This window comes from Carcharodon carcharias, chromosome 20 (genome assembly GCF_017639515.1).
Source record: "Carcharodon carcharias isolate sCarCar2 chromosome 20, sCarCar2.pri, whole genome shotgun sequence".
NCBI classification, from domain to species: Eukaryota; Metazoa; Chordata; class Chondrichthyes; order Lamniformes; family Lamnidae; genus Carcharodon; species Carcharodon carcharias.
Window position 1 is genome coordinate 98,763,434 of NC_054486.1, and position 23,077 is coordinate 98,786,510.

The window sequence follows — 23,077 nt, forward strand, 5'->3', positions numbered from 1 at the left end:
AGTAAATAAATAAAAATTGAAAATAACTCATAAGGGATTGGCTAAACACATTGTGGATTCAATTATTTACACTAGGCACATGGAGACAATTATACAAAGGTAGAAATCTTGAAGACGTCAGCAGCAGAGCTGTGTATGTGCACTTGACACACTTCTTCTAGTGATGCCATGCTGATATCCCTTAAAGACATATTACAACATCCCCCTTTCTTTTAAAATATACTAGCCCCTCCCCTTTCAAAGAAGTAGAACTGTTTGCATGTTCGTGTTTAAATACCACTACATAAGTGTATAGAACTGATGAGTCTATGAGTCTGTAAAGCGTAGAGGTAATCTGCTGGTATGTCTAGATTTCATAATGGTAACCTTTCTTTAATTGTTTCTTTATTTGCTCACAGTGATTTGTGCGATTGTCATTCTTGGATATTACTCCTGGATGTATCCGGGATCTTGTCCTAGATGCAATAGGACTACATGGTGGTTGAGGAGCTGGTTGGGTCTGATTTGTCCTCGGTTATGCCTCACCATTGCATCTTTGTGTGTAATGACTTCATAGGACCTTGGTTCTGAACAAACCCATGTCACCTCAGCTGGTTACCACATATCTTCGTTGGGATTCTGGATGCAAACATGTTGTCCCAGCTCTAAATTTGGCATTTCTGGACTCAAATTTTTATCATGCATGTTCACCTTCTTTTGCAATTTTAAAAGTTGCTGTCTAATTTCTGAGACAGTAGAATGGGTAAATGTAGGTAAATTGGTATGCACTGGTCTGCCAAACACAAGCTCTGCCAGTGATGAATAGTTGCACTTAAAGGCGTCGCTCTCAGACGTGACATTGCAAAGTGTAGATCTTACTTGGTCTGCCTACATTGGAGAATTAGGGATTTCACCTTGCAAATCATTCATTCAGCTAAGCTATTAGATCTAGGGAGTGAGAAGAACTAATGTGATCGATATTCCACTTCTCACTCATATCCTCAAATGGCTTACCAATAAATTGTGGGTTGTGAACCGTTATGATCTCCCTAGACACACCAAGTAAACTGAAACTAGCATCTAGAGAGTGTGCAACAGTTGTGCTTGACATTTTGGGCCAAGTCAAATAATAGGGTAGCTGGTAAAATAGTCAATGATGATGATGAAGTCAGTGCCATGGACAGGAAAGAGGTCGAATGCGATTTTGGCCCAAGGATGGGTAGGAACTTCATGTGGAATCAGTGGTGCTGACTTGGCATATGCTCTTGACATGCCTTGCACTTCTTGACAATGACTTCAGTGTCATTGTTGATACCTGGTCTATAGACTCTCTCTCTTGCGAGTCTTCTCATCCAATCTATGCTTATGTGTGAGTGATGAAGCTGTTGAAGAATATCAGGTTTCAAAGATTCCAATAAGATAACTTGCTTGCCATTAAAAATGACTCCCCAGGAGATGCCTAGCTCATCCCAATAAGGCCAAAATGGCCTCATGTGTTCATGGACATGCTAAATTAAATCAGGCCATCCTTCGATAGTGGTTTTCCACAATTTCTGTAGTGTATAATCTTTCGCCATTTCTTCTTGCTGCTGCTGGCATTTGCATTACGCAAAATATACCAGATAAATTGATAAACTTGCATTCCCCTGCTAGTTAGTGTTGCCACTCCTTTGAAACTACAAATTTTGTTGAAAGATTCTAGATATTTTGATGTTAGGTCAGGAACTGAGGAGATAGGAATAGTTTCTGAGGTTGCTTTGCTGTATGATGTCTGGCTGATTCCATGGATTGTTACAAGTGCAAGGTCATGGCATGCCAGTAGATCTACAATCACTAGGCCTTTTGTCTCCATAACAAAAACAGAATTACCTGGAAAAACTCAACAGGTCTGGCAGCATCGGCGGAGAAGAAAAGAGTTGACGTTTCGAGTCCTCATGACCCTTCAACAGAACTAGGTGAATCCAAGGAGAGGGGTGAAATATAAGCTGGTTTAAGGTTGGGGGGGGTGGTTGGGTGGGGGGAGAGAAGTGGAGGGGGTGGGTGTGGTTGTAGGGACAAGCAAGCAGTGATAGAAGCAGATAATCAAAAGGTGTCACAGACAAAAGAACAAAAGAACACAGAGGTGTTGAAGTTGGTGATATTATCTAAACGAATGTGCTAATTAAGAATGTATGGTAGGGCACTCAAGGTATAGCTCTAGTGGGGGTGGGGGGGGCATAAAAGATTTAAAAATAATGGAAATAGGTGGGAAAAGAAAAATCTATATAAATTATTGGAAAAAAACAAAAGGAAGGGGGAAGAAACAGAAAGGGGGTGGGGATGGAGGAGGGAGCTCAAGATCTAAAGTTGTTGAATTTAATGTTCAGTCCGGAAGGCTGTAAAGTGCCTAGTCGGAAGATGAGGTGCTGTTCCTCCAGTTTGCGTTGGGCTTCACTGGAACAATGCAGCAAGCCAAGGACAGACATGTGGGCAAGAGAGCAGGGTGGAGTGTTAAAATGGCAAGCAACAGGGAGGTTTGGGTCATTCTTGCGGACAGACCGCAGGTGTTCTGCAAAGCGGTCGCCCAGTTTACGCTTGGTCTCTCCAATGTAGAGGAGATCGCATTGGGAGCAACAAATGCAGTAGACTAAGTTGGGGGAAATGCAAGTGAAATCCCTACGGAATGCCGCCGGGGGGGTGAAGGGAAGATGTGTTTGGTGGTGGCATCATGCTGGAGTTGGTGGAAACGGCAGAGGATGATCCTTTGAATGCGGAGGCTGGTGGGGTGATAAGTGAGGACAAGGGGGAACCTATCATGTTTCTGGGAGGGAGGAGAAGGAATGAGGGCGGATGCGCGGGAGATGGGCCGGACACGGTTGAGGGCCCTGTCAACGACCGTGGGTGGAAAACCTCGGTTAAGGGAGAAGGAGGACATGTCAGAGGAACTGTTTTTGAAGGTAGCATCATCAGAACAAATGCGACGGAGGCGAAGGAACTGAGAGAATGGGATGGAGTCCTTACAGGAAGCGAGGTGTGAGGAGCTGTAGTCGAGGTAGCTGTGCGAGTCGGTAGCCTTTTAATGGATATTGGTGGACAGTCTATCACCAGAGATTGAGACAGAGAGGTCAAGGAAGGGAAGGGAAGTGTCAGAGATGGACCATGTGAAAATGATGGAGGGGTGGAGATTGGAAGCAAAATTAATAAATTTTTCTAAGTCCCAACGAGAGCATGAAGCAACACCGAAGTAATCATCGACGTACCAGAGAAAGAGTTGTGGAAGGGGGCTGGAGTAGGACTGGAACAAGGAATGTTCCACATACCCCATAAAGAGACAGGCATAGCTGGGGCCCATGCGGGTACCCATAGCCACACCTTTTATTTGGAGGAAGTGAGAGGAGTTGAAGGAGAAATTGTCCAGTGTGAGAACAAGTTCATCCAGACGGAGGAGAGTAGTGGTGGATGGGAATTGTTCGGGCCTCTGTTCGAGGAAGAAGCTAAGGGCCTTCAGACCATCCTGGTGGGGGATGGAGGTGTAGAGGGATTGGACGTCCATGGTGAAGAGGAAGCGGTTGGGGCCAGGGAACTGGAAATTGTTGATGTGATGTAAGGTGTCAGAGGAATCACGGATGTAGGTGGGAAGAGACTGGACAAAGGGAGAGAGAAGGGAGTCAAGATAACGAGAAATGAGTTCTGTGGGGCAGGAGCAAGCTGACATGATCGGTCTACCGGGACAGTTCTGTGTTTGGATTTTGGGTAGGAGGTAGAAGCGGGCCGTCCGAGGTTGGGCGACTATCAGGTTGGAAGCTGTGGGAGGAAGATCCCCAGAGGAGATGAGGTCACTGACAGTCCTGGAAACAATGGCTTGATGTTCAGTGGTGGGGTCATGGTCCAGGGAGAGGTAAGAGGAAGTGTCTGCGAGTTGACGCTCAGCCTCTGCGAGGTAGAGGTCAATGCGCCAGACAACCACAGCACCACCCTTGTCAGCGGGTCTGATGACAATGTCAGGGTTGGACCTGAGAGAACGGAGTGAAGTAAGTTCAGAGAGACAGAGATTAGAATGGGTGAGAGGAGCAGAGAAATTGAGACGACTAATGTCGCGCCGACAGTTCTCAATGAAAAGATCAAGAGAAGGTAAGAATCCAGAGGGAGGGGTCCAGGTGGAGGGAGAATATTGGAGGTGGGTAAAAGGATCCGTTGAACGGGGAGAGGACTCCTGCCCAAAGAAGTGAGCATGGAGACGAAGACGGCGGAAGAAGAGCAGCATCGTGCCGAGCCTGAAATTCATTGAGATGAGGGTGTAAGGGTATGAAACTAAGTCCTTTGCTAAGCACTGAACGTTCAGCGTCGGAGAGGGGAAAGTCAGGGGGTATAGTGAATACACGGCTGGGGCTGGGATTGGAAGATGGGGTGGGGACAGAGGGACAGGCAGGGGTGGAGGGTCCTAGATGGGTGTTGGTGTCGATGAGTTGTTGGAGCTTGTGTTCCTTAGCACTTGAGAGAAAGAGAAAAAGTTTCTTGTTGAGGCGTCGGATGAGACGAAGAATAAAATGAAACTGGGGACACGTGCAGCTTTGAAAAAGGGTACGGCGGCACTGCTGGAGGGAGAGGTCGAGTGTGTTCATATGGCAGTGCATGGCACTGAGTGTGGATCTCAGAATGTGATGGGAACAGTAGTCCGAGAAACGTTTTATGTCCCGGAGATACCTGTAATCCTGGGTGGGTTCGAAACATGAGGGGTGGAATTTCAGTTGAAATCCACGTGGGGTAAGTCGGAGATGGAGACAGTCACTGAGAAAGGAGATATGGCTGTGAAAGCGGGTTTTAGTAAACACCTTATCAAACACCAGGAGAGAAATGGAAAGCAATGAAGGTGAACAAGGCAAAAGAGAGATACGGAAATCTTGTTGCAGAGACGAACAAAACTTCTTCAAGGTAGGCATTTCTTGAAGAGCAGTGGCAGTCAATTAAACACAGATAAAAACAAAAAATTGCGGATGCTGGAAATCCAAAACAGAAACAAAATTACCTGGAAAAACTCAGCAGGTCTGGCAGCATCGGCAGAGAAGAAAAGAGTTGACGTTTCGAGTCCTCATGACCCTTCAACAGAACTAGGTGAATCCAAGGAGAGGGGTGAAATATAAGCTTACCATACTGATGCTGCCAGACCTGCTGAGTTTTTCCAGGTAATTCTGTTTTTGTTTTGGATTTCCAGCATCTGCAGTTTTTTGTTTTTATCTTTTGTCTCCATGATATAGAACATCCATGACACCCAGGAGGATTGATTATACTTGCACTCCAGGACTATGGAACGTGCACATGGAATTAGTGAACTGTTGTGAACTGAAAGTTTCACAGCAGAGGTTTCGTCATGGCCTTCCATGTCTGTGGATACATGTCTTATAGTATTCATAGGGTTAATATGTTGGCACTTGACCCTGTGTCAGTCTTGGCCAATAATGAGTAATTACCACTTTCTTAGGGTAGATAATTTGAATCTTGGCAAACACTTTAGACGGTGTGACAATGTGTAGCATGTGCTCATTGCTCCTTGTCTCATTGTGCACATCATCACAGTTTTATGGTTTGTCAGTCACCTCATGTATGTGTTTCTTACAGGATATCGGATGGCCATTTTTATTGCTTGAAGGTACCCATTGTGTACGGTCTGTTTGGCTGCATGGCTCATTATAGTATTACATCAGTCTTTGCTGTAGTGCACTGCCACTGCCAATGGCCCTTCTTGCCACATATGCTTTGCACAATTGCTGGAAAGCTGGGCATTTCCTTGGTGCATGCAGAAGACCACACCATCCACATGTCTTGCTAGATTTGGGTGTTTTAGCGAATGCATCAACAATTGGGTTTGTACTTCAGACCTGTAAGCTTTGTTGACATGCGAGGATCGCTTAATACTTAATTAGTTCTTCTTTGATTAGTTCTTTGATGCTACATATTTTGGGCTTGTCTAGCAGATCTTTTTGGAACTTTTCCATGAGAGTAGATGCAATCCAACTCAATAATTCTGTCTGCTAGCTCTGCATTTGAAAAATCACAATACGCACCCTTTTCTCTGCACCGGTTGATGAAGTGGTCTATGGATTCTGTAGGTTGTTGTCGAAATGACATTCTTTATTCTTTCATGGGATATGGGCATCGCTGGCTAGGCCAGCATTTATTTCCCATCTCTAATTGCCCTTGAGAAGGTGGTGGTGAGCTGCCTTCTTGAACCGCTGCAGTCCTAGTGGTGCATCTAAACCCACAGGGCTGTTAGGGAGGGAGTTCCAGGATTTTGGCCCAGCGACAGTGAAGGAACATTGATATAGTTCCAAGTCAGGGTGGTGTGTGGCTTGGAGGGGAACTGGCAGATGTCATTGTTCCCATGCATCTGCATCTAAAAAAAAATCTCCTTGGGTAGTAGAGGTCGCAGGTTTGGAAGGTGCTGTTAAAGGAAACTCTAGTGAACTCTAGTCAATGAATATGGAAGTTTAATCTGATTCTGAACTGGTCCTCCAATGTAATCCATATCTTTTGGGGATCATTTAGTTCTTCTACTGTTAATCCTGACTGTGTAGACCTTCATTCCTAATTGCTGAGTAATTTTTTATGGCTTGCTTGTCTGATTCAGACACACCTGAATCAAGAAACCATAGCTCTGTAATCTGTTTAAACATTTTGAACTTGGATAGTAGGTCAGCTGCATCCCAATTCAAACTGGGGAATTCTGTGGACATTTTGACAATATCCCTTTGACCTTCCTCCTTGTTTTATTCAATTTATTGTTTAGTAACCCCCAAAGCCACTCGTTATAATCACAACTTTCTCTGGCCCAATTTTTATGGCAGTGTTTTTTTGTTTGACTCTCCCTTGCATGTTATCAATCCAGCTCACACCCTGGTCACTCGGGTTTCCCGACTGAGCTAGCCTGGTGCTGGTCCTCTTGACATGCTGATCCACTTATGGATCTGACAGGGATCGGTCTGCTTGCTAGCTCTTTACTTGAGCACTATCCCGGTACTGTATCTTCAAAGCTTTTCTGTACAGTCGCCATGATTTCAACACTCTCCGATGCTGCAACTCATTATAGTCTGACAGAAACGTCAAGGATTGTCTCATGCCATATAGTACGATCTAAGGCTGTTCACCAAGTCGTACCTATACTTAATCTTGTTGCCATGCTGTTTTACCACCGTTGAACACCATGTTGCATTCTTATAATGATACAAAGGCACAAATCACTCATAAGGGATTGGGTAAAAATGTTGTGGATTCATTTATTTAGAGGAGGCACATGAGAACAGTTATGCAAAGGTAGAAAGTTGTAAGGCATCAGCAGCAGAGCTATGTATGTGTGCTCTGCTCCAAAGCAAAAGTGAAAAGAAGTCTGGATCACATGACCCATTTCTCTTAAAATGATGTCAAGCTGCTATCCCTTAAAGGCATATTACAACATATATAACTGGATCTTCTGAAAAGTCCTACAGCAAGATAACGGGACAGAGTTCTGCCAGGAATTCCCACAGCTCTTTCAGGGGCTTGGTAACTCAAAAATGAATATCATATTATGTTGTTTCAAGATGCTAAGCCTATATGTCTCTACACTCCCAGGAGGGTACGATTACCATTGCTGGAGAAAGTTAAAGAGGAACTTGACAGAATGTTACGTAGAGGTGTTACATCACTTGTCATGGAGCCAGCTAGGTGGTGTTCAAAGCTCGTGACAGTTCCCAAGCCAAATGGTGAGCTCAGGCTCTGCACGAACTTGACACAAATAAAATAAAGTAGTCCGGAGAGAAATCACCCCAGTGTGCTCAATGGATGACAGCTTGGCAAAACTTACCAACAGTGTGTTTTAAGCTTGATGAATAGTGGATTTTTGGCAGATACCCCTCGCCCAGGAGTCAAGGCTGTTGACAGTATTTATTATGCCTTTCGGGTAAGTCTGCTTAAAATTCCTTCCCTTTGGTATATCATCAACTCCAGAGATATTCTAGTGAACCATGTCAAACATTCTGGAAGGGATAAAGGGAGTAATTTGTCATATGGATAACGTGCTCATCCATGGCACCACAAGACAGGTGCATGACTATATTGTTTGTGGAGTTCTGAAAGTATTAGAAGAGGCAGGCCTCACTGTAAAAGAAAAATGTGAATTTGCGAAAAATGCCATTAAAATCTTGGGACATATAATACAACACAAAGGCAAAATGGTAGACCCTCAAAAAATGAAAGCTGTCAGCAACTTTCCACAACTGAAGTATCTTACTGATGTCCAGAAATTCCTTGGAATGGTCAGTCAGGTTGGGAAATTCATTCCAAATTTAACTACAATCATTGAAGCTTTGAGAGACCTTTTGCAAAAAGGCCAACGGTGGTGAGCAAACCAATGCATTTCAGAAAGTAAAGGAAAGGCTCATATATAGTCAAAATATAGTTCAATCAGTTCTTACAAAAGTACCATGAATAGAAGATACATCTAACAATAGTGGACAACATTCTAACATTTAACCATAGACTAGTAATACCCAAGGCTATGAGGGACGAGATTGTTTATAGAATCCATGGTGGCCATTTGGGAAAGTGAAGAGTAGAGCTGTGCACAACAATCTGTTTGGTGGCCAGGACTTTCAAAAGCAATTGAGGACTTCATATTGTCATGCCATATTTAATTGCCAAACAAAAGCAGAACTTTCATTACCATCTAGTTTTCCTAGCAGGCCCTGGAAAAGGTTGGCACTAGATATCTTTGACTTTAGAGGAAGAGCATACCTTATCACAGTGGATTGTTATTCAAGATGGCTAGAATCCACACTGCGGCAACTGAAACAGTGATAAGAACATTCAAGAAGATCTTTTCAATGCATGGGTTTCCGGAAGAAATTGTCTTGGACAATGGTCCACAGTTCAAGTATTAGTATTTCCAAGAAACTTTCAGAAAACTATGGAATCAATCACATTACTAGTTCTCCTCTTCACCCACAGGCCAATGGAGAGGCTGAGAGAGCGATTTAAACTGCTAAAATGCTAATGACTAAGAATAGCAATTGGGGTTTAGCCTTGCTGAATTATAGAGCGATACCCTAAAGTAACGGATTTTTGCCAGCAGAGTTGCTTATGGGCCAAATGTTGAAAACACAAATTCCATTGTTGAAGCAGAACTTAAAACTGAATATTACATCAGATGACTATGAAAGAGTAAGAATTATAAAGAACGATCAAAGAGCAAAACAGAAGAACTGGTATAACTCCAGGCAGAGTGAAGACTTCAGCACTGTTAGTACCAGGTCAGGAGTATGGATCAGAGATGATGGCACAGTCCTTAAACAAACAGAACAACCACATTCCTATCTCATTCAAACTCTACTTTGAACGTTCAGGAGAAACATTCAGGAGAAATATTATTACAGGCTGCAAGAATAAAGATGACGTCAATCACCTCACAGAATGGTGACCCAATGAGCAAACTGATTGAAGACCATCACCCTCAATCAATGGTGACAAGGACAAAATCAAGGGGAGCTGTGAAAGCACTGCAAAGGCTTAACCTATGAAGTTTGGACTTTGGGGGAATGGTGGGAATGTAAATAGTTTAAGAAAATTGTTTTAAGATTGTTATTAAATAAGTTAAGATTATACTTGGGGGCGATGTAGAATAATAGGCTAATAGTTATGGTAATGAGATGGTGATGTGTATCATGATGTATCAGTGACATCAATAGTCATGTGCAGAAGACTAAGCAGAAAAGATGGCATAGTCTGTATGAGATAGAGATGCACTTACCTAGAAGCTTAAAATATACTAAAGTGTAAATAAAGGAGTTTTTGAAAAAACATACTGGGGTTAGACATAAGTCACTCATAGGTAGTGGGGATCCTTCCTAATTAAGAACAGGCTCCAAGTTACCCAAAGAGAGATCTAAATAGTATTTAAACTGGAACCAAGTCACAAACCAAGGTGCTTTTGACTTACTTTTGCTCTGACAAAATTTGTGGAAGTACACTGGCTTGTCATTAAATGTTGATTGGTGAGTTGGTGCATCCATTCAGGGAGGGCAAAGGATTTGACTACATGTATAAACCAAGTTTGCAAGAGGCATAAGTGCTTTAGTTACTGTGTCACTGGCCGTGGAAGAGAGAGCAGAAGGAAGATTCTCGACAGAAGGCCCTACCCATTACAGGTCTACAAAGAGAACTTCTCTTACTTCACCTCACACAGGAGCCTGTGGCGACTCAGATTCAACAAAAAGGTGGTCGCAGGAATGTACCACCTTCTCCAATAGAACCTGCAACCTTACACCAGACCAGGAAAAATGCTGCCAGTGGCTGTAAAGATCACATTTGCATTAAATTTCTACGCAATCATTCCAGGAAGGAATGGCTGAAACTGTGGACATCTCCCAGTACACCATTCATCAATGCAGCCAGGAGATAGCAGAGCTCTGTATGCAAAGAGAGACCATTTCATTGGTGTTGTCTCTAAGCAGAATGAACAGGCACATGGTTTGTTAGGATAGCAGGATTTCCGATGATATAGAAACTGGCTCTGCGAACCCCAGATGTCAATGGGGAGAAGTACAGGAGTCACAAGGGCTACTATTCCATCAATGTGCTGTTGGTATGTCAGCATCGGTGGGCAGTGAACTCCTGGCTGAAGAAGTGGTGTAGGAAAGAGAGATTCTATTTTTTGGGTCACTGCCACCAGTATTGGGAGAGGATGTACAATTGAAATGGGCTCCATCAGAACCAGGCTGGGAACAACATCCTTGTGGAAAGGATAAATGTGGTGATCACATGTCCTTTAAACATAAACGCAGTGGAGGTCTCAGTTGGAAAAAATAGTACAAGTAATAGCTCCAGCAAAAGAAACAGAAAAGAGTAGAGTAACAGTCAGACATTGTGGGCAGAATTTTGTTGAAACATTGAAGTCTTGCCTGCCAGCTGGAGAGCCAGTAAGAGACCCACACTAACTCTTTTCGGGAAGGCCCACCTAGCTACCAGCCAATCTGGCAGTGGTAAGGTCACCTGTGGCCATCCCCTGGAATCAAGATTCTGGGGGCGGCAGTCTCACCCGTCTTGTTTTCAGCAGCACCACAGGAGAAATATTGACTGCTGCTGAAAAGACAGGCACTGGAGTCCTAGAATCATTGAGTGACCACGGGTAAGTAATGATGCTTTGCGGTGGGGGTGGGAGGTGGTTGGGAGGTTCACAATATGGGACATTGCATTGATAGGGGTGTAGGGGTTCAGCTGAAAGCGCAGGAGCTGGTTATCAGTGGGCCCCCATCTTTCCGATGTTGAGTCCCTCAGTCAGACACTGGGTGCCTTTGAATGAGGGGCTCCCCTGGAGGGGAGAAGCTGGCCATATGGTTTTAGCTGCCATGCATGCTGCATGGCAACAGGCCCACCTACAGCTGGGGAAATATCAGTGGCGGCAGGATGAGGCCTTAAGTGGTCATTAATTGGCCAGTTATGGGCCTCAGTTGGCGGTGGGTAAGAAACGTTGACCATGGGCTTCCTGTCCAGAACTTAATTCTGACAGGGGCTTGAGGATGGCAGGATTTTGGTATGCCTGATTACATGCCCTTCATGAATCCAAGCTCGCCACCAGCGAGAAGTGTTATAAGATAGTAGGTGGTAATTGCTGGGCTGACCAAATCCCAAAGGGAAATTTGGCCAAGCTATCACAATGATTTGCAATTTGTATTTTACTATGAGAAGGTATATGCACTGAAGTCAGAAGTAAAGATTCTACTACCACTTTTGGAGATTTTGAATATTAAATTAAAACGTTTATTAAAAAAGATAAGAAAACTTAAACTCTCAAGATTACAGTTACACAGTTAAATTTAGTCTTACAACATTTTCCAAAAGCCTTCTAATTCACTAGACTTTCAAAATAAACACCCTTTTCCAAGCAAAAGTCCAAATAGATTCTTAATGTATAAAACATCCAATAATATTACTTCAAGGCACCCACGGATGCTATAAGGGAAGTATTTCACAGGGCTTCCCTTTCCCTCTCACTCAACAATGGAGATCCAAAGCTTGTAACAAAACCTTGCTTTCTGGAACAAACAAGCACTGCTCTTGGGTGGCTGGAGGCTGCTTTTCATAGATCTGTCTTCGCACAGCCCACCTTTCAAGATCTCACATGGCCACTCACCTCATAAAGCTTTCAATCTTTCCTTAAATATATTTTCTCCCCTTTGATCTTTAAACCCATTGTTCTAAACTTTCTTTGGGAGTTACCTTTCCCAGAATATAAAATCTTATGGCCAGCTCTTTCAGGAGAAATAAACTTAATAACTTCGCCTCATTTATTTACAATCCTTGCCAGTTGTAAAACTTCCTGGTATGCCTCTTTGAAATTCAACAGCTAACAATTCACTCCTCATTTCTCTCCTAATGCAAATTCCATTTATACTGTCTTTACTGGGATCTCATCTTAGCTTGTCCATCTCCATTTCAAAATGCATGTTTTAACACATATTCCCTTTGATGATTTAAACCTTGCAGTCTGACTGTCTTTAGTTTAAATTAGTCACACATACACACAACACACACACAGCCCTCACAAGCCTGCTTCACATTATTCCACAATAATATTGGGGCACAATTTTCCTCCCATTGGGGGCGGTTTCAGGAGTGGGCGCATGAAAGCACGACTCCGATCGGTGCCCCCAATCGGGGCATGCGCGCAAAAGAGCACACTCATCTCCCTGAGGCTAAGTGTTGCCTCGGGGAGACTGGCTCCACATTAAAACATGTTAAAAACAGAGAAAAAAAATTTCCTGACATTTCCCCTCGTGTGACACTGTCACATGAGTTGAGACATGTCCATCACTTTTATTTACACTTATATTAAATTTTTTAAAACCTACATGAAACCTCATCTCGCCCGTGGATGAGGTTTCATACTTTTTCCAATGCCCACCAGGGCTCCCGGCCTGCCCGCCAATTAGTGGACAGGCAGGTCCACTAATTATGTTAATTACTTTGTCAATGGCCTCAATAGGCCATTGACAGGTCGGTGGGTGCACCTGATTCAGCTGAGCCCCCGCTGACCTGAAAATTGAAATGAGGTGGGGTGACATTGGGAGTTCCGCCTGACGTCATCCCGTGTCATTTTACGCTTCGGCGAGCGGGCCCCGCCCCCCACTCGCCAAACAGGAAATCCTGGCCTTGGAAAAAATGATATTCCCTTGACGGAAGATTCTGCCTTGTGTTTCAGACACCACACGTGAAGGGAATAGGATCCTTTGATGGCCTCCTGCCCCAGCCCCCCACCACAGAAACATGGCCTGTCTCTCATTCCCCGTTTGACTTCCATACTAAGGACTCCAGCTCTGCATCCATAAACCTAGGAGTCCTCTCTCTACTTTGTTGCTCCTTTTGCTTTGTTTGCAATTTCAAACAATTGCAGTACTGGCAGTCAGCAGCAACTCCCTTTCATTCAGCGTTGTTCACTTTAAGAAGGCCAAATTGCATTGAAAAACTGAAGGATGGATAAAACATATGCTAGTCTCGCAAGATGTCAGGCTCCCTGTTGCATGTACGACCAGCCAAAAGCGCAGGTTATGCTCAGCTGTACACTATAATTATATAAATGAGGATACAACACAACCTTTGTTTGCTGTCTGTCTCAACACAGTCTGGCGTGGGCAAATGATGAATCACAATCCCTGCAACTGCAAATTATTACAGATGAATTTTTAGCCCACAGAGTCAAGTAATCGTGTACTCAAAAGGTTTTTTCAGAATTGATAAATTTGAAAATGGTGTAACTTTTTTTATTCATTCTTGGGACATAGGCATTGCTGGCAAAGCCAGCATTTGTTTCCCATCCATAATTGTCCCTGAGAAGGCGGTGATGAGCTGCCTTCTTGAACCACTGCAGTCATGTGGTAAACTTCTCTGTTATGGTTTGATAGAACTGAGTGGTTTCCTGGGTCTGGAGTCACGTGTAGGTAGACCGGGTAAGGATGGCAGATTTCCTTCCTTAAAGATGCCATTGACCTGACATGAATCCCGTCACTGCCATTGGGCTGTCAGAGTACATATATATTCTAATTAAAAAATCATTGTGTTCTCATTTTTAGATATAAATGAATGTGAGATGATGAATGGAGTTTGTGGAACAGCACTCTGTGAAAATTTTGAAGGCTCCTTCTTCTGTGAGTGCATGGATGAGAATGAAGACTTTGACCCAGCAAGAGGTCAATGCCGCCCTCGTGTAGCAATGGGTAAGTTCAACTGAAATGTGCAGAAACAACAGTCAGTTAGCAGTTTCAACTTGAAAAGCAGAGATCGCATCATGGATTTTAAAGACTGGTACTTAATCCATATTTCTAACATACACTGTCCTGCCTGGTTTGCTGCATTTATGCTGGTCCAGTAAAATTTAAACTAAACGTATTAGAAAATTTGTACATTAGGGTAAATTCACCAAGCCCTTGCTACTAGCAGGGCTTGAAGGAATTGCAGATTAGAAAACAATGCTACAGCATTCCAGGGGATCCACACTGAGGCTTCAACTTTATAATATTTGTACTGATAACTGGATGAAGGAATAAAACATTGTATATCCAAGTTTGCAGATGACATTAAGTTAAGAGGAATAAAAGGTTGCATGGACAGGAGCTGGAAGTTGCAAATGGACATAAACAGACTGATTGACAGATAAATTTCAATGTGGAAGTTTTAGAATCGGGAGAGGGACAGTTCAAAGTGCATTGATTTTTTCATCACTTCATCACTGAGCAGAAGATGTTTTGAATTAGTTTTTCAAAGAATAGGCGATGGCATGTTTTCCCAATCCCTTGGTTTTTGTGATCCAATTTTACTAATAAACCACAGCAAACTCGAGTTAGGATTAACTCAGAAGTTTAGTTTATTTTACACGTTCAAAACCCGGGATAGAGGGAAGATTCTGCAGAGCAAAGACCATAGAAAATGAATATTAATTCACCTGAGTTCCAGAGTCCAAAGGCAAAGTCCAGAGCGTGTTTCCTTCATGGTGGGGTTCCATTCCAATGAGTTTCTGGTTGGTTAAACGATACAAAAATCCTTGATACTAATGACTCTGCTGCAAGATGGGCTTTTCTGTGTTTAGATATTTGACGGGTGTTGATCAGATACTTTTAGAACCAAGCAGGCATTGTGGAGTTGAAACTGCTTACCCAGCCTGGCTACTGGAGTTCTGTCCAGTCAATGTTAAAACTGCAATCTGACTGTGAGGACCAGAGATGTAATATTAAAATGTCCAAAAGGCTGAAAGCTTGGGTCATGTGACTTTCCTTCTCCACAGTGACTCAAAGGGGATGTTTATCTAATATCTGGAATTGACTTTGGTTTCAAGACTGATAATGCCTCAGTCATTAGTTGTTGAAAGGGGTGCATCTATGTTGAGGGTCTGGCCTTTGGGAAGCCATTGTCTCAGCAGACCCACTGACTCTGCTAGCTAGGTTGACTTATCAAACATGAGTCACATCCCCACAGTCCCCTTTGAAATTGGTCTGAACAGTCCCAGGTCTGATATGAGTCTGCAGTAGCTCTCTAGGTATAATGAGGTCTGACATTCCAGAAACTAACAGAAGAATTCTTTTGTCCTCAGAACTCCTGGGGATAGCTCTCAGTCAGAAGGCCAACCCTGTGATGGCTTGTAGCAGCCATCTTAATGTTCTATGTTTAGCAGAAAAAGACCAGTTTTAAAAAAGGATAAAGTTTTTAAATATATAATGGTGTGTTTCTTTCCATGTCATATGAACCTAACAAAGGTCAGCCACTTTAAATCTGAAAAAGACAAATCAGAGTATTGTCTAAATGGTGCAAGGCTAGGAGCTGTGGTATAATAGGCTTGAGTGGCTAAGTGGCTTGTCCTTATGACTTGATGGTACACCTAAGATGAGCAAATGCCTGACTAACCATATGTTGAATGTTTACAGAGACTCCCCCAATCACATTATGCCATGCTTCCGAAGGCACTGCAAAAAAGAGCATGATCAGTTGTCAGTGTACCCTGATTGGTGGCACCCACCAAGTATTTCTGCTAGCTAGCTATCAATGGCCACAGGGAACAGTCTTATAAAGAGCTATGTCAAAGAAACAGATGCATTGCTATTCCATTTGCTGCAAGGACATTTGAACTAGCCATGCAACATGGAGCTGATGTATTTAGTGACGGTAGTAGTTACAATTGGTTTAAAATTGGCTCCTCTTTATAGACATGCTGCAATGTTGACCTATGAGGGTGATAGCATGGAGTGGCACTGAGGACCATTCAACCTCACAACCACCTCATGCAACAGTATCTCCACCCTCAGTGGCCATCAAATAAGGATCAATACTTGGCTGCTGCATCAGTTGCTTACAGACTCAAACTCACTGAGTCCAGCTTGGACAGGGTAAAAAGCTAGGAATTTGATGAGTGAGGGAGTTCGATGAAGAGTGGAAGGAGGTTCTCTTTTCTTTTTCTACCTTTTTCAGTCTCCAGCATTTGTTTCTTTGGTACAGGGGAAGAAGCTGACTAGTGAGTAACTGGTAAGTTATTCTACTTATTCTACTCATATTAAATAGTTTGTAAAGTTAAGGTATTGCAGGGTAGCTCAGTCGAGTGGAATATGCATCCTGTGGCATGTAGGAAGTCATGGGTGCTCCATGCATCCTAGACAAACACATTTGCAGGAAATGTCAAGGGCTGCAGAAGCTTGAGCTTTAGGCTTCAGAACTTAAATGGTGGACTGAGTCATTGTGGTGTATGTGAATAGCATGTTTAAGGAGGTGGTCTCATTGTAGCGTGGAGTATGCAGGCAGAGAGAGAATGGGTGACCAACAGGCAGTCTAAGAGAATGAGGCAGGTAGTATCGGAGTCCCCTGAGTCGATCCCACTCAATAACTGGTTTTCCACTTTGGGTACTGTTGAGGGCGATGGTTCCTCAGAGGAGTGCAGCAAGACCAAATAAGTCCATGGCACCACAGGTGGCTGAGCTGCACAGGAAGGGAGAAAGAAGAGCAGAAGAACAATAGTGAGCAGAGATTGATTAGGGGAACACACTGGATCTTCTGTAGCTGTAGGCTTGACTCCAGGATGGTATGTTGGCTCCCTGATGTCAGGGTCAAGGATGTCACAAAATGGCTGCAGGACATTCTTCTGGGGGAGAGTAAACAGCCAAAGATTGTGGTCCACAATGGTACCAATGACATAGTGAGTAACTGTGGGATGAGGTCCAGAAAGCAGATTTTTAGGGAGTTGGGAAAGAAATTAAAGAACAGGACTTCAAAAGCAGTAATCTCAGGATTACTTCCAAAACCACATGCTAGAGAGCATAGGAATAGGAGGATTGGGCAATTGAACACATGGCTGGAGAATTGGTGTAGGAGGGAGGGCATCAGATTTCTGAGGCATTGAGACTGGTTCTGGAGTAGGTGGGACCTGTACAAGATTGTTAGGTTTCATCTTAGCAGGAATGGGGCTAACATCCTCCCAAGGAGATTCGCTAGTGCTGCTGGAGAGGGTTGAATTAGATCGGCACGGGGGTGGGGACCTGAGAAGGAGCTCAAATTAGAAGGAAGCAAAACTGGTAACAGGAAGCAGAAAAGTAGTAAGCAAAATTAGAAGGCAGATGAAGTGAAGACAAACATCAAATGGAATCAGAATGTGGAATAATGTTAAAAAGACAAAGTTAAGGGCGTGCATACAGCATTCACAAGATGGTAGGTGATTTGAAGACACAAATAGAGGTAATGGGTATGATTTAACTGCCATAACAGAGACATGGCCAGCTGGGAACAGAATATTCAAGGTTATTCGCCATTTAGGAAGGAAAGATAAAGGAGGTAGGGTAGCACTATTAATAAGGGACGAGATCAGTACATTAGTGAGAAAAGATCTTAGATCGAAGGATCAAAATGTAGAATCAGTTGGGGTAGAGCTAAGAAATAGCAAGGGGCAGCAAACATTGGTGGGAGTTGTAAGCTATTCCTGCCACCTGGGTTCAGAGGTTTACTCTGGATATCAATGATCCAAAACTCAAGTCTTCGTCCAAAACAACTGCACTTTATTATTTGATTTCTGTTATAGACAGTTCAATAATACTTGTATCAGTGATTACTCACCCTGTTCTTTAGTTGCTTGGTTTCCCCAAGAAACAGACAGGATTAGGTGGTCGATCTGTCCTTGTCTGTTCTCTGTTCAGATAGCTGACCAGGCTATCTCCCTTCCTTGTCTGTCTGCAGCGATGGTCTTGAGCTTAACGGACACTGTGCTTAAGTGGGCCTCTGCTTCCTGCCCTGCTATATACATACTTTCTGATTGGCTGCTTTCTCTGATAGTGACGGTCCATGATTGGCTCCTTTCTCTGACAGCAATGGTCCATGATTGGCTCATTTTCACCCATGGCAACCCTCCCTAGAGGAGGAAGGTCCTGACAGCAAGTTTGGCCAACCTCCTCCTAGATCTGCTTGTCCCATCTGCTCCCAATTCCAGCAATCAACCATTGCATAAGGGTGATTACAAATTGCCGAATATCAGCTTATTCAATGATATTCTAAACAAGCAGCAATCATCCGTTGCATTACATTAAGATATTACCTTTTGACTTTACTTTGAGTTTTAAGCAAACAACTTTACACAATATTTGTAATCAAAAAAGTCACAAACTGGAAAAAAAGCAATTCTTACCTGCCTTTTAACCAGTTGTTGCCTGGCCTTTAACAAGTCACATTCTTAATATTAGCACAAAACCATGAACACAGCATATTTTCTGTTAACTCATTTGCAGAGGTTAGCCTATGTTAGCCTTATAAATAATGTTAAATAGTAATAATAACGTTAAATAGTAATTGTAGGCTTAGCTTTTCCCTGTATCCATAAAAATTTTCCACAATGTAATGACCCTTTTATTATATTTGAAATGCAACAGCTGCCCAAAGAGTTGTTTATAGGCCACCAAACTGTAGCAGTAATGTTGGGCGCAGTATAAATCAAGAAATTAGAGATACATGTCACATGGGTAATACAGTAGTAATGAGCAACTTCAATTTACACATAGACTTGGTAAACTTAATTAGCACAAATGCTGTGGAGGATGAATTCCTGGAGTGTACGAGTTGAGTTTCTGGAGCAGTACATTGAAGAACCAACTAGGGATCGGGCTATTTTAGATTTAGTATTATGAGAAAGGGCTAATTAATAACTTTGCTGCAAAAGAGTCATTTGGAAATAATGACCATGATATGATAGAATTTTACATTAAGTTTGTAAGTGATATTGTTTATCCTGAAACTAGGGTCTTAAATCTGGACAAAGGAAACTATGAATGTATGAAGGGCAAGTTGGCTATAGTGGATAGAGAAAATATATTGACAGTAGACAGGCAATGGCTAGTATTTAAAGAAATATTACATGGTCTACAACAAATATACATTCCCCTAAGACACAAAAACCCAACAGGAAAGATGAATCAACTAACAAAAGAAATTAGAGATTGCATTAGATCAAAAGAAGTAATTTATAAGGTTGCCAGAAAAGTGTAGTAATCCCAAGGATTGGGAGCAATTTAGAATACAGCAAAGGAGGACCAAGCAACTGATAAAGAAAGGGAAAAGAGAATATGAATACAAGCTGACAAGAAACATTAAGGCAGACTATAAAAGCTTCTTTAAGTCCCTGAACAGGAAAAGATTAGCAAGGACAAATGTGGTCCATTACAGGCAAAGACACAGGAATTTATAATGAAGAATAAGGAAATGGTGGAGAAACTAAACAATTACTTTGTGTCTGTCTTCATGGAGGAAGACATAGAACATCTCCCAGAAATATTAGGGAACCAAGGGACTTGCAAAAATGAGGAACTGAAAGAAATTAGTATTAATAAGGAGGTAATACTCAAAACATTAATTGGATTGAAGGTTGATAAATCCCCTGGACTAGATGAGCTGCATTGTAGAGTGTTGAAGAAGATGGCTATAGAAATAGTGCATGCATTGGCGGTTATCTTTCAAAATTCTGTAGATTCTGGAAAGGTTCCTGTAGACTGGAAAGTAGAAAATGTAGCCTCATTATTTAAGAAGGGAGGGAGAGAGAAAACGGAGAACCACAGACATGTTAGTTTGACGTCAGTAATAGAGAAATGTTAGAATCTATTAAAGGATGTGATAACTAGGCACTTAGAAAATAATGATATGATTGGGCAGAGTCAACATGGATTTATGAAAGCTAAATCATGTTTGACAAACCTGTTGGAGTTTTTTGAGGATGTTACTTGTAGCATAGATGGAGAACCAGTGAATGTGGTGCATTTGGATTTTCGCAAGGCTTAGGATAGGGTCCCACATGGGAGTTAGTAAATAAAATTAGAGCACGTGAGATTGGGGTAATATACTGGTATGGACTGAGAATTGGTTAACAGACAGAAAACAGAGATTAGGAATAAATGGGTCATTCTCAGTGTGGCAGGCTGTTGCTAATGGGGTGCAGCAAGGACAGTGCTGGGGCCACAGCTGTTCACAATATATATAAATGATTTGAATGTAGGGACCAAATGTAATATTTCCAAATTTGCTGATGACACAAAATTAGGTGGGAATCTAAGTTGTGAGCAGGATGCAAGGAGGCTTCAAGGGAATTTGGCTAAGTGAATGGGCAAGAACATGGCAGATTCAACAGGAAGGCAGGATATTTCTTAAATGGTGAGAGATTGGGAAGCGTTGAGGTCCAAAGGGACCTGGGTGTCCTTGTTCATGAGTCACTAAAAACTAGCATGCAGGTGCAGCAGGCAACTAGGAAGGTAAATAGTATGTTGACCTTCATTGCAAGGGGATTTGAGTACAGAAGTAAAGATGTCTTGCTGCAATTGTATAGAACCTTGGTGAGACTACACCTAGAGTATTGTGTACAGTTTAGGTATCCTTATCTAAGGAAGAATGTACTTGCCTTAAAGGTAGTGCAATGGAGGTTCACCAGGCGGGAATGTCTTATGAGGAGAGATTGAGGAAATGGGGCCTCTATTCTCTAGAGTTTTGAAGAATGAGAGGTGATCCCATTGAAACTTACGAATTCTTACAGGACGTGACAGGGTAGATGTGGATAGGATGTTTCCCCCTGGCTGGTGAGTCTGGAACCAGGTGACAATCTCAGAATAAGGGGCAGGCCATTTAAGACTGAGATGAGGAGGAATTTCTTCTCTCAGAGGGTAGTGAATGTTTGGAAATCTCTACCCCAGTGGAAGGTCAATCATTGAGCATGTTCGAGTCAAAAAGCGATAGGTTTCTGGATACCAATGACATCAAGGGATATGGAGATAGTGGGGAAAAATTGCATAGAAGTAGATGATCGGCCGTTATATGTTTGAATGGCAGAGCAGGCTCAACCTGCTAAACAACCTACTCCTGCTTCTGCTCTTTCTTATAATTTTCTTTTAGTTTTCTTCATTTCTGCTTGTTACTTCTTTTCCCCTACCTCTTCAATCAGAGGCGCTAACTTTCGGTTAAGATGTTAAACTGAGAGCTCTGACTGTACCACTCCCTCAGTACAAAATAAATCATGCCACAACTAACAGCTCTGCTCTATAGAAATAATGAAATGTTATTATACACATCATTAAATATAACATTGCTTATTTCTGAAATAGCCCTGTAGTAAAATCCATAGCATGAGGCTTCAATTAATCTGAATGGCTTTGGAAAGGATTTGCAATTGAAAATAGAATGCTTAAAATGAATGCATAGTTTGAAACACAGAACCTGTTAACACAGCATAAATCTCTTTATATTTCTGAAGAAAATGCCTCTAAGTGATGTAAATCTATATGTAGATTTTAATGGCAGCTTGTGTGCAATTTATAAAGTTCAGGAAGTTGCACATCCCACCATATGATTTTCCATTCATTTGGATGGTAAATCATGGGCTAGAAGTGAACAGAATAGAAGTGTGTGTTCTTGGCATGTGTTGGGAGTACCGAAATAAGCATTTATTTATTGAACAAAGAGCAGTTCGGTAAAAATATACAAAATTTCAATTCTATAGTAACAAATAACCTAAGTACAAAAAAGTGCTATACTTTATTGTATCTCCCCACCTTTGTTCCATATCCATTGATATCCTTACCTAACACAAATCTAAATTTGTTTCAGTCATGAAAACCCAGTCGTCCTTGCAACCATAGACCTTTAAGGGAAAGAGTTACTTGTTTCAACCACCCTTTGTGTGAAAAATGCTCCCATATTTTTCTCTCAAAGAGTATTGCTGAAAAAAGAGACTTTTTGTCTTGCACTCATCAGCACATTCGCAAAAATACCAACATAAGAGGGAAAACAACAATTTATACTGTATGTGAGGAGAGTGCTGATTGGTTGGCAAGTGGCATTGCCAAGAGAATGCACCCAGGATGGTGACTGACAATTAACTGCCAAGCATTGTTTGAAATTTAAACCAGACAGCTTGGCCCTGATTGGTTATGGCATTGCCCTGAAGAATGAGTCACAGAATTGTTACAGCATAGACGAAGGCCATTCAGCCCAGCGTGTCTGCGCCAGGTCTCCAACTGAGCATTATGACTTTGTGCCATTCTCCTGACTTTTACCTGTACCCTTTTACATTGTTTCTATTCAAATAATAATTCAATGCCCACTTGAATGCCTCAATTTAACCTGCCTCCACCACACTTCCAGGCAGTGCATTCCAGACTGGAATGACTCACTGTGTGAAAAGTTTTTTCTCACATCACATCTGCTTCTTTTGCAAATCGTTTTAAATCTGTGCCCTCTCATTCTTGATCCCTTTACAAGTGGGAACAGTTTCTCTGTATCTACTCTATCCAGGCCCCTCATGATTTTGAACACCTCTATCAGATCTCCTCTTAGCCTTCTCCTCTCCAAGGAGAACAGTCCCAATCTCTCCAATCTCTCTTCATAACTGAAGTTTCTCATCCCTGGAACCATTCTTGTAAACTTCTTCTGCACTCTTTCCAAAGTGTTCACATCTTTCCTATAGTGTGGCTAACTAGCGCCTTATATAAACTCAGCATAACCCCCCTGCTCTTATACTCTATGCCCCTATTAATAAAGCCCAGGACACTGTATGCTTTATTAACTGTTCTCGCCACCTGTCCTGTCACCTTCAATG

General features: G+C 42.4%; 1 protein-coding gene and 1 long non-coding RNA gene across 2 annotated transcripts in view; one reads left to right on the forward strand and one right to left on the reverse strand.

Moving 5' to 3' along the window:
- The window catches only part of LOC121292264 (latent-transforming growth factor beta-binding protein 2-like), a 658,547-nt gene that overhangs the window by 581,773 nt on the left and 53,697 nt on the right, over positions 1 to 23,077 (forward strand). Inside the window, exon 30 of the mRNA XM_041214068.1 lies at positions 14,055 to 14,198. Within this exon, the coding sequence (XP_041070002.1) occupies positions 14,055 to 14,198 (144 nt within the window). The remainder of the gene's footprint in view (positions 1 to 14,054; positions 14,199 to 23,077) is intronic.
- On the reverse strand, positions 11,723 to 18,308 carry LOC121292265. The gene is made up of 3 exons (XR_005946248.1): positions 18,070 to 18,308; positions 14,924 to 16,941; positions 11,723 to 14,208 (listed from the first exon to the last, which is right to left on the reverse strand). It is a non-coding gene; the product is annotated as an uncharacterized LOC121292265 (long non-coding RNA).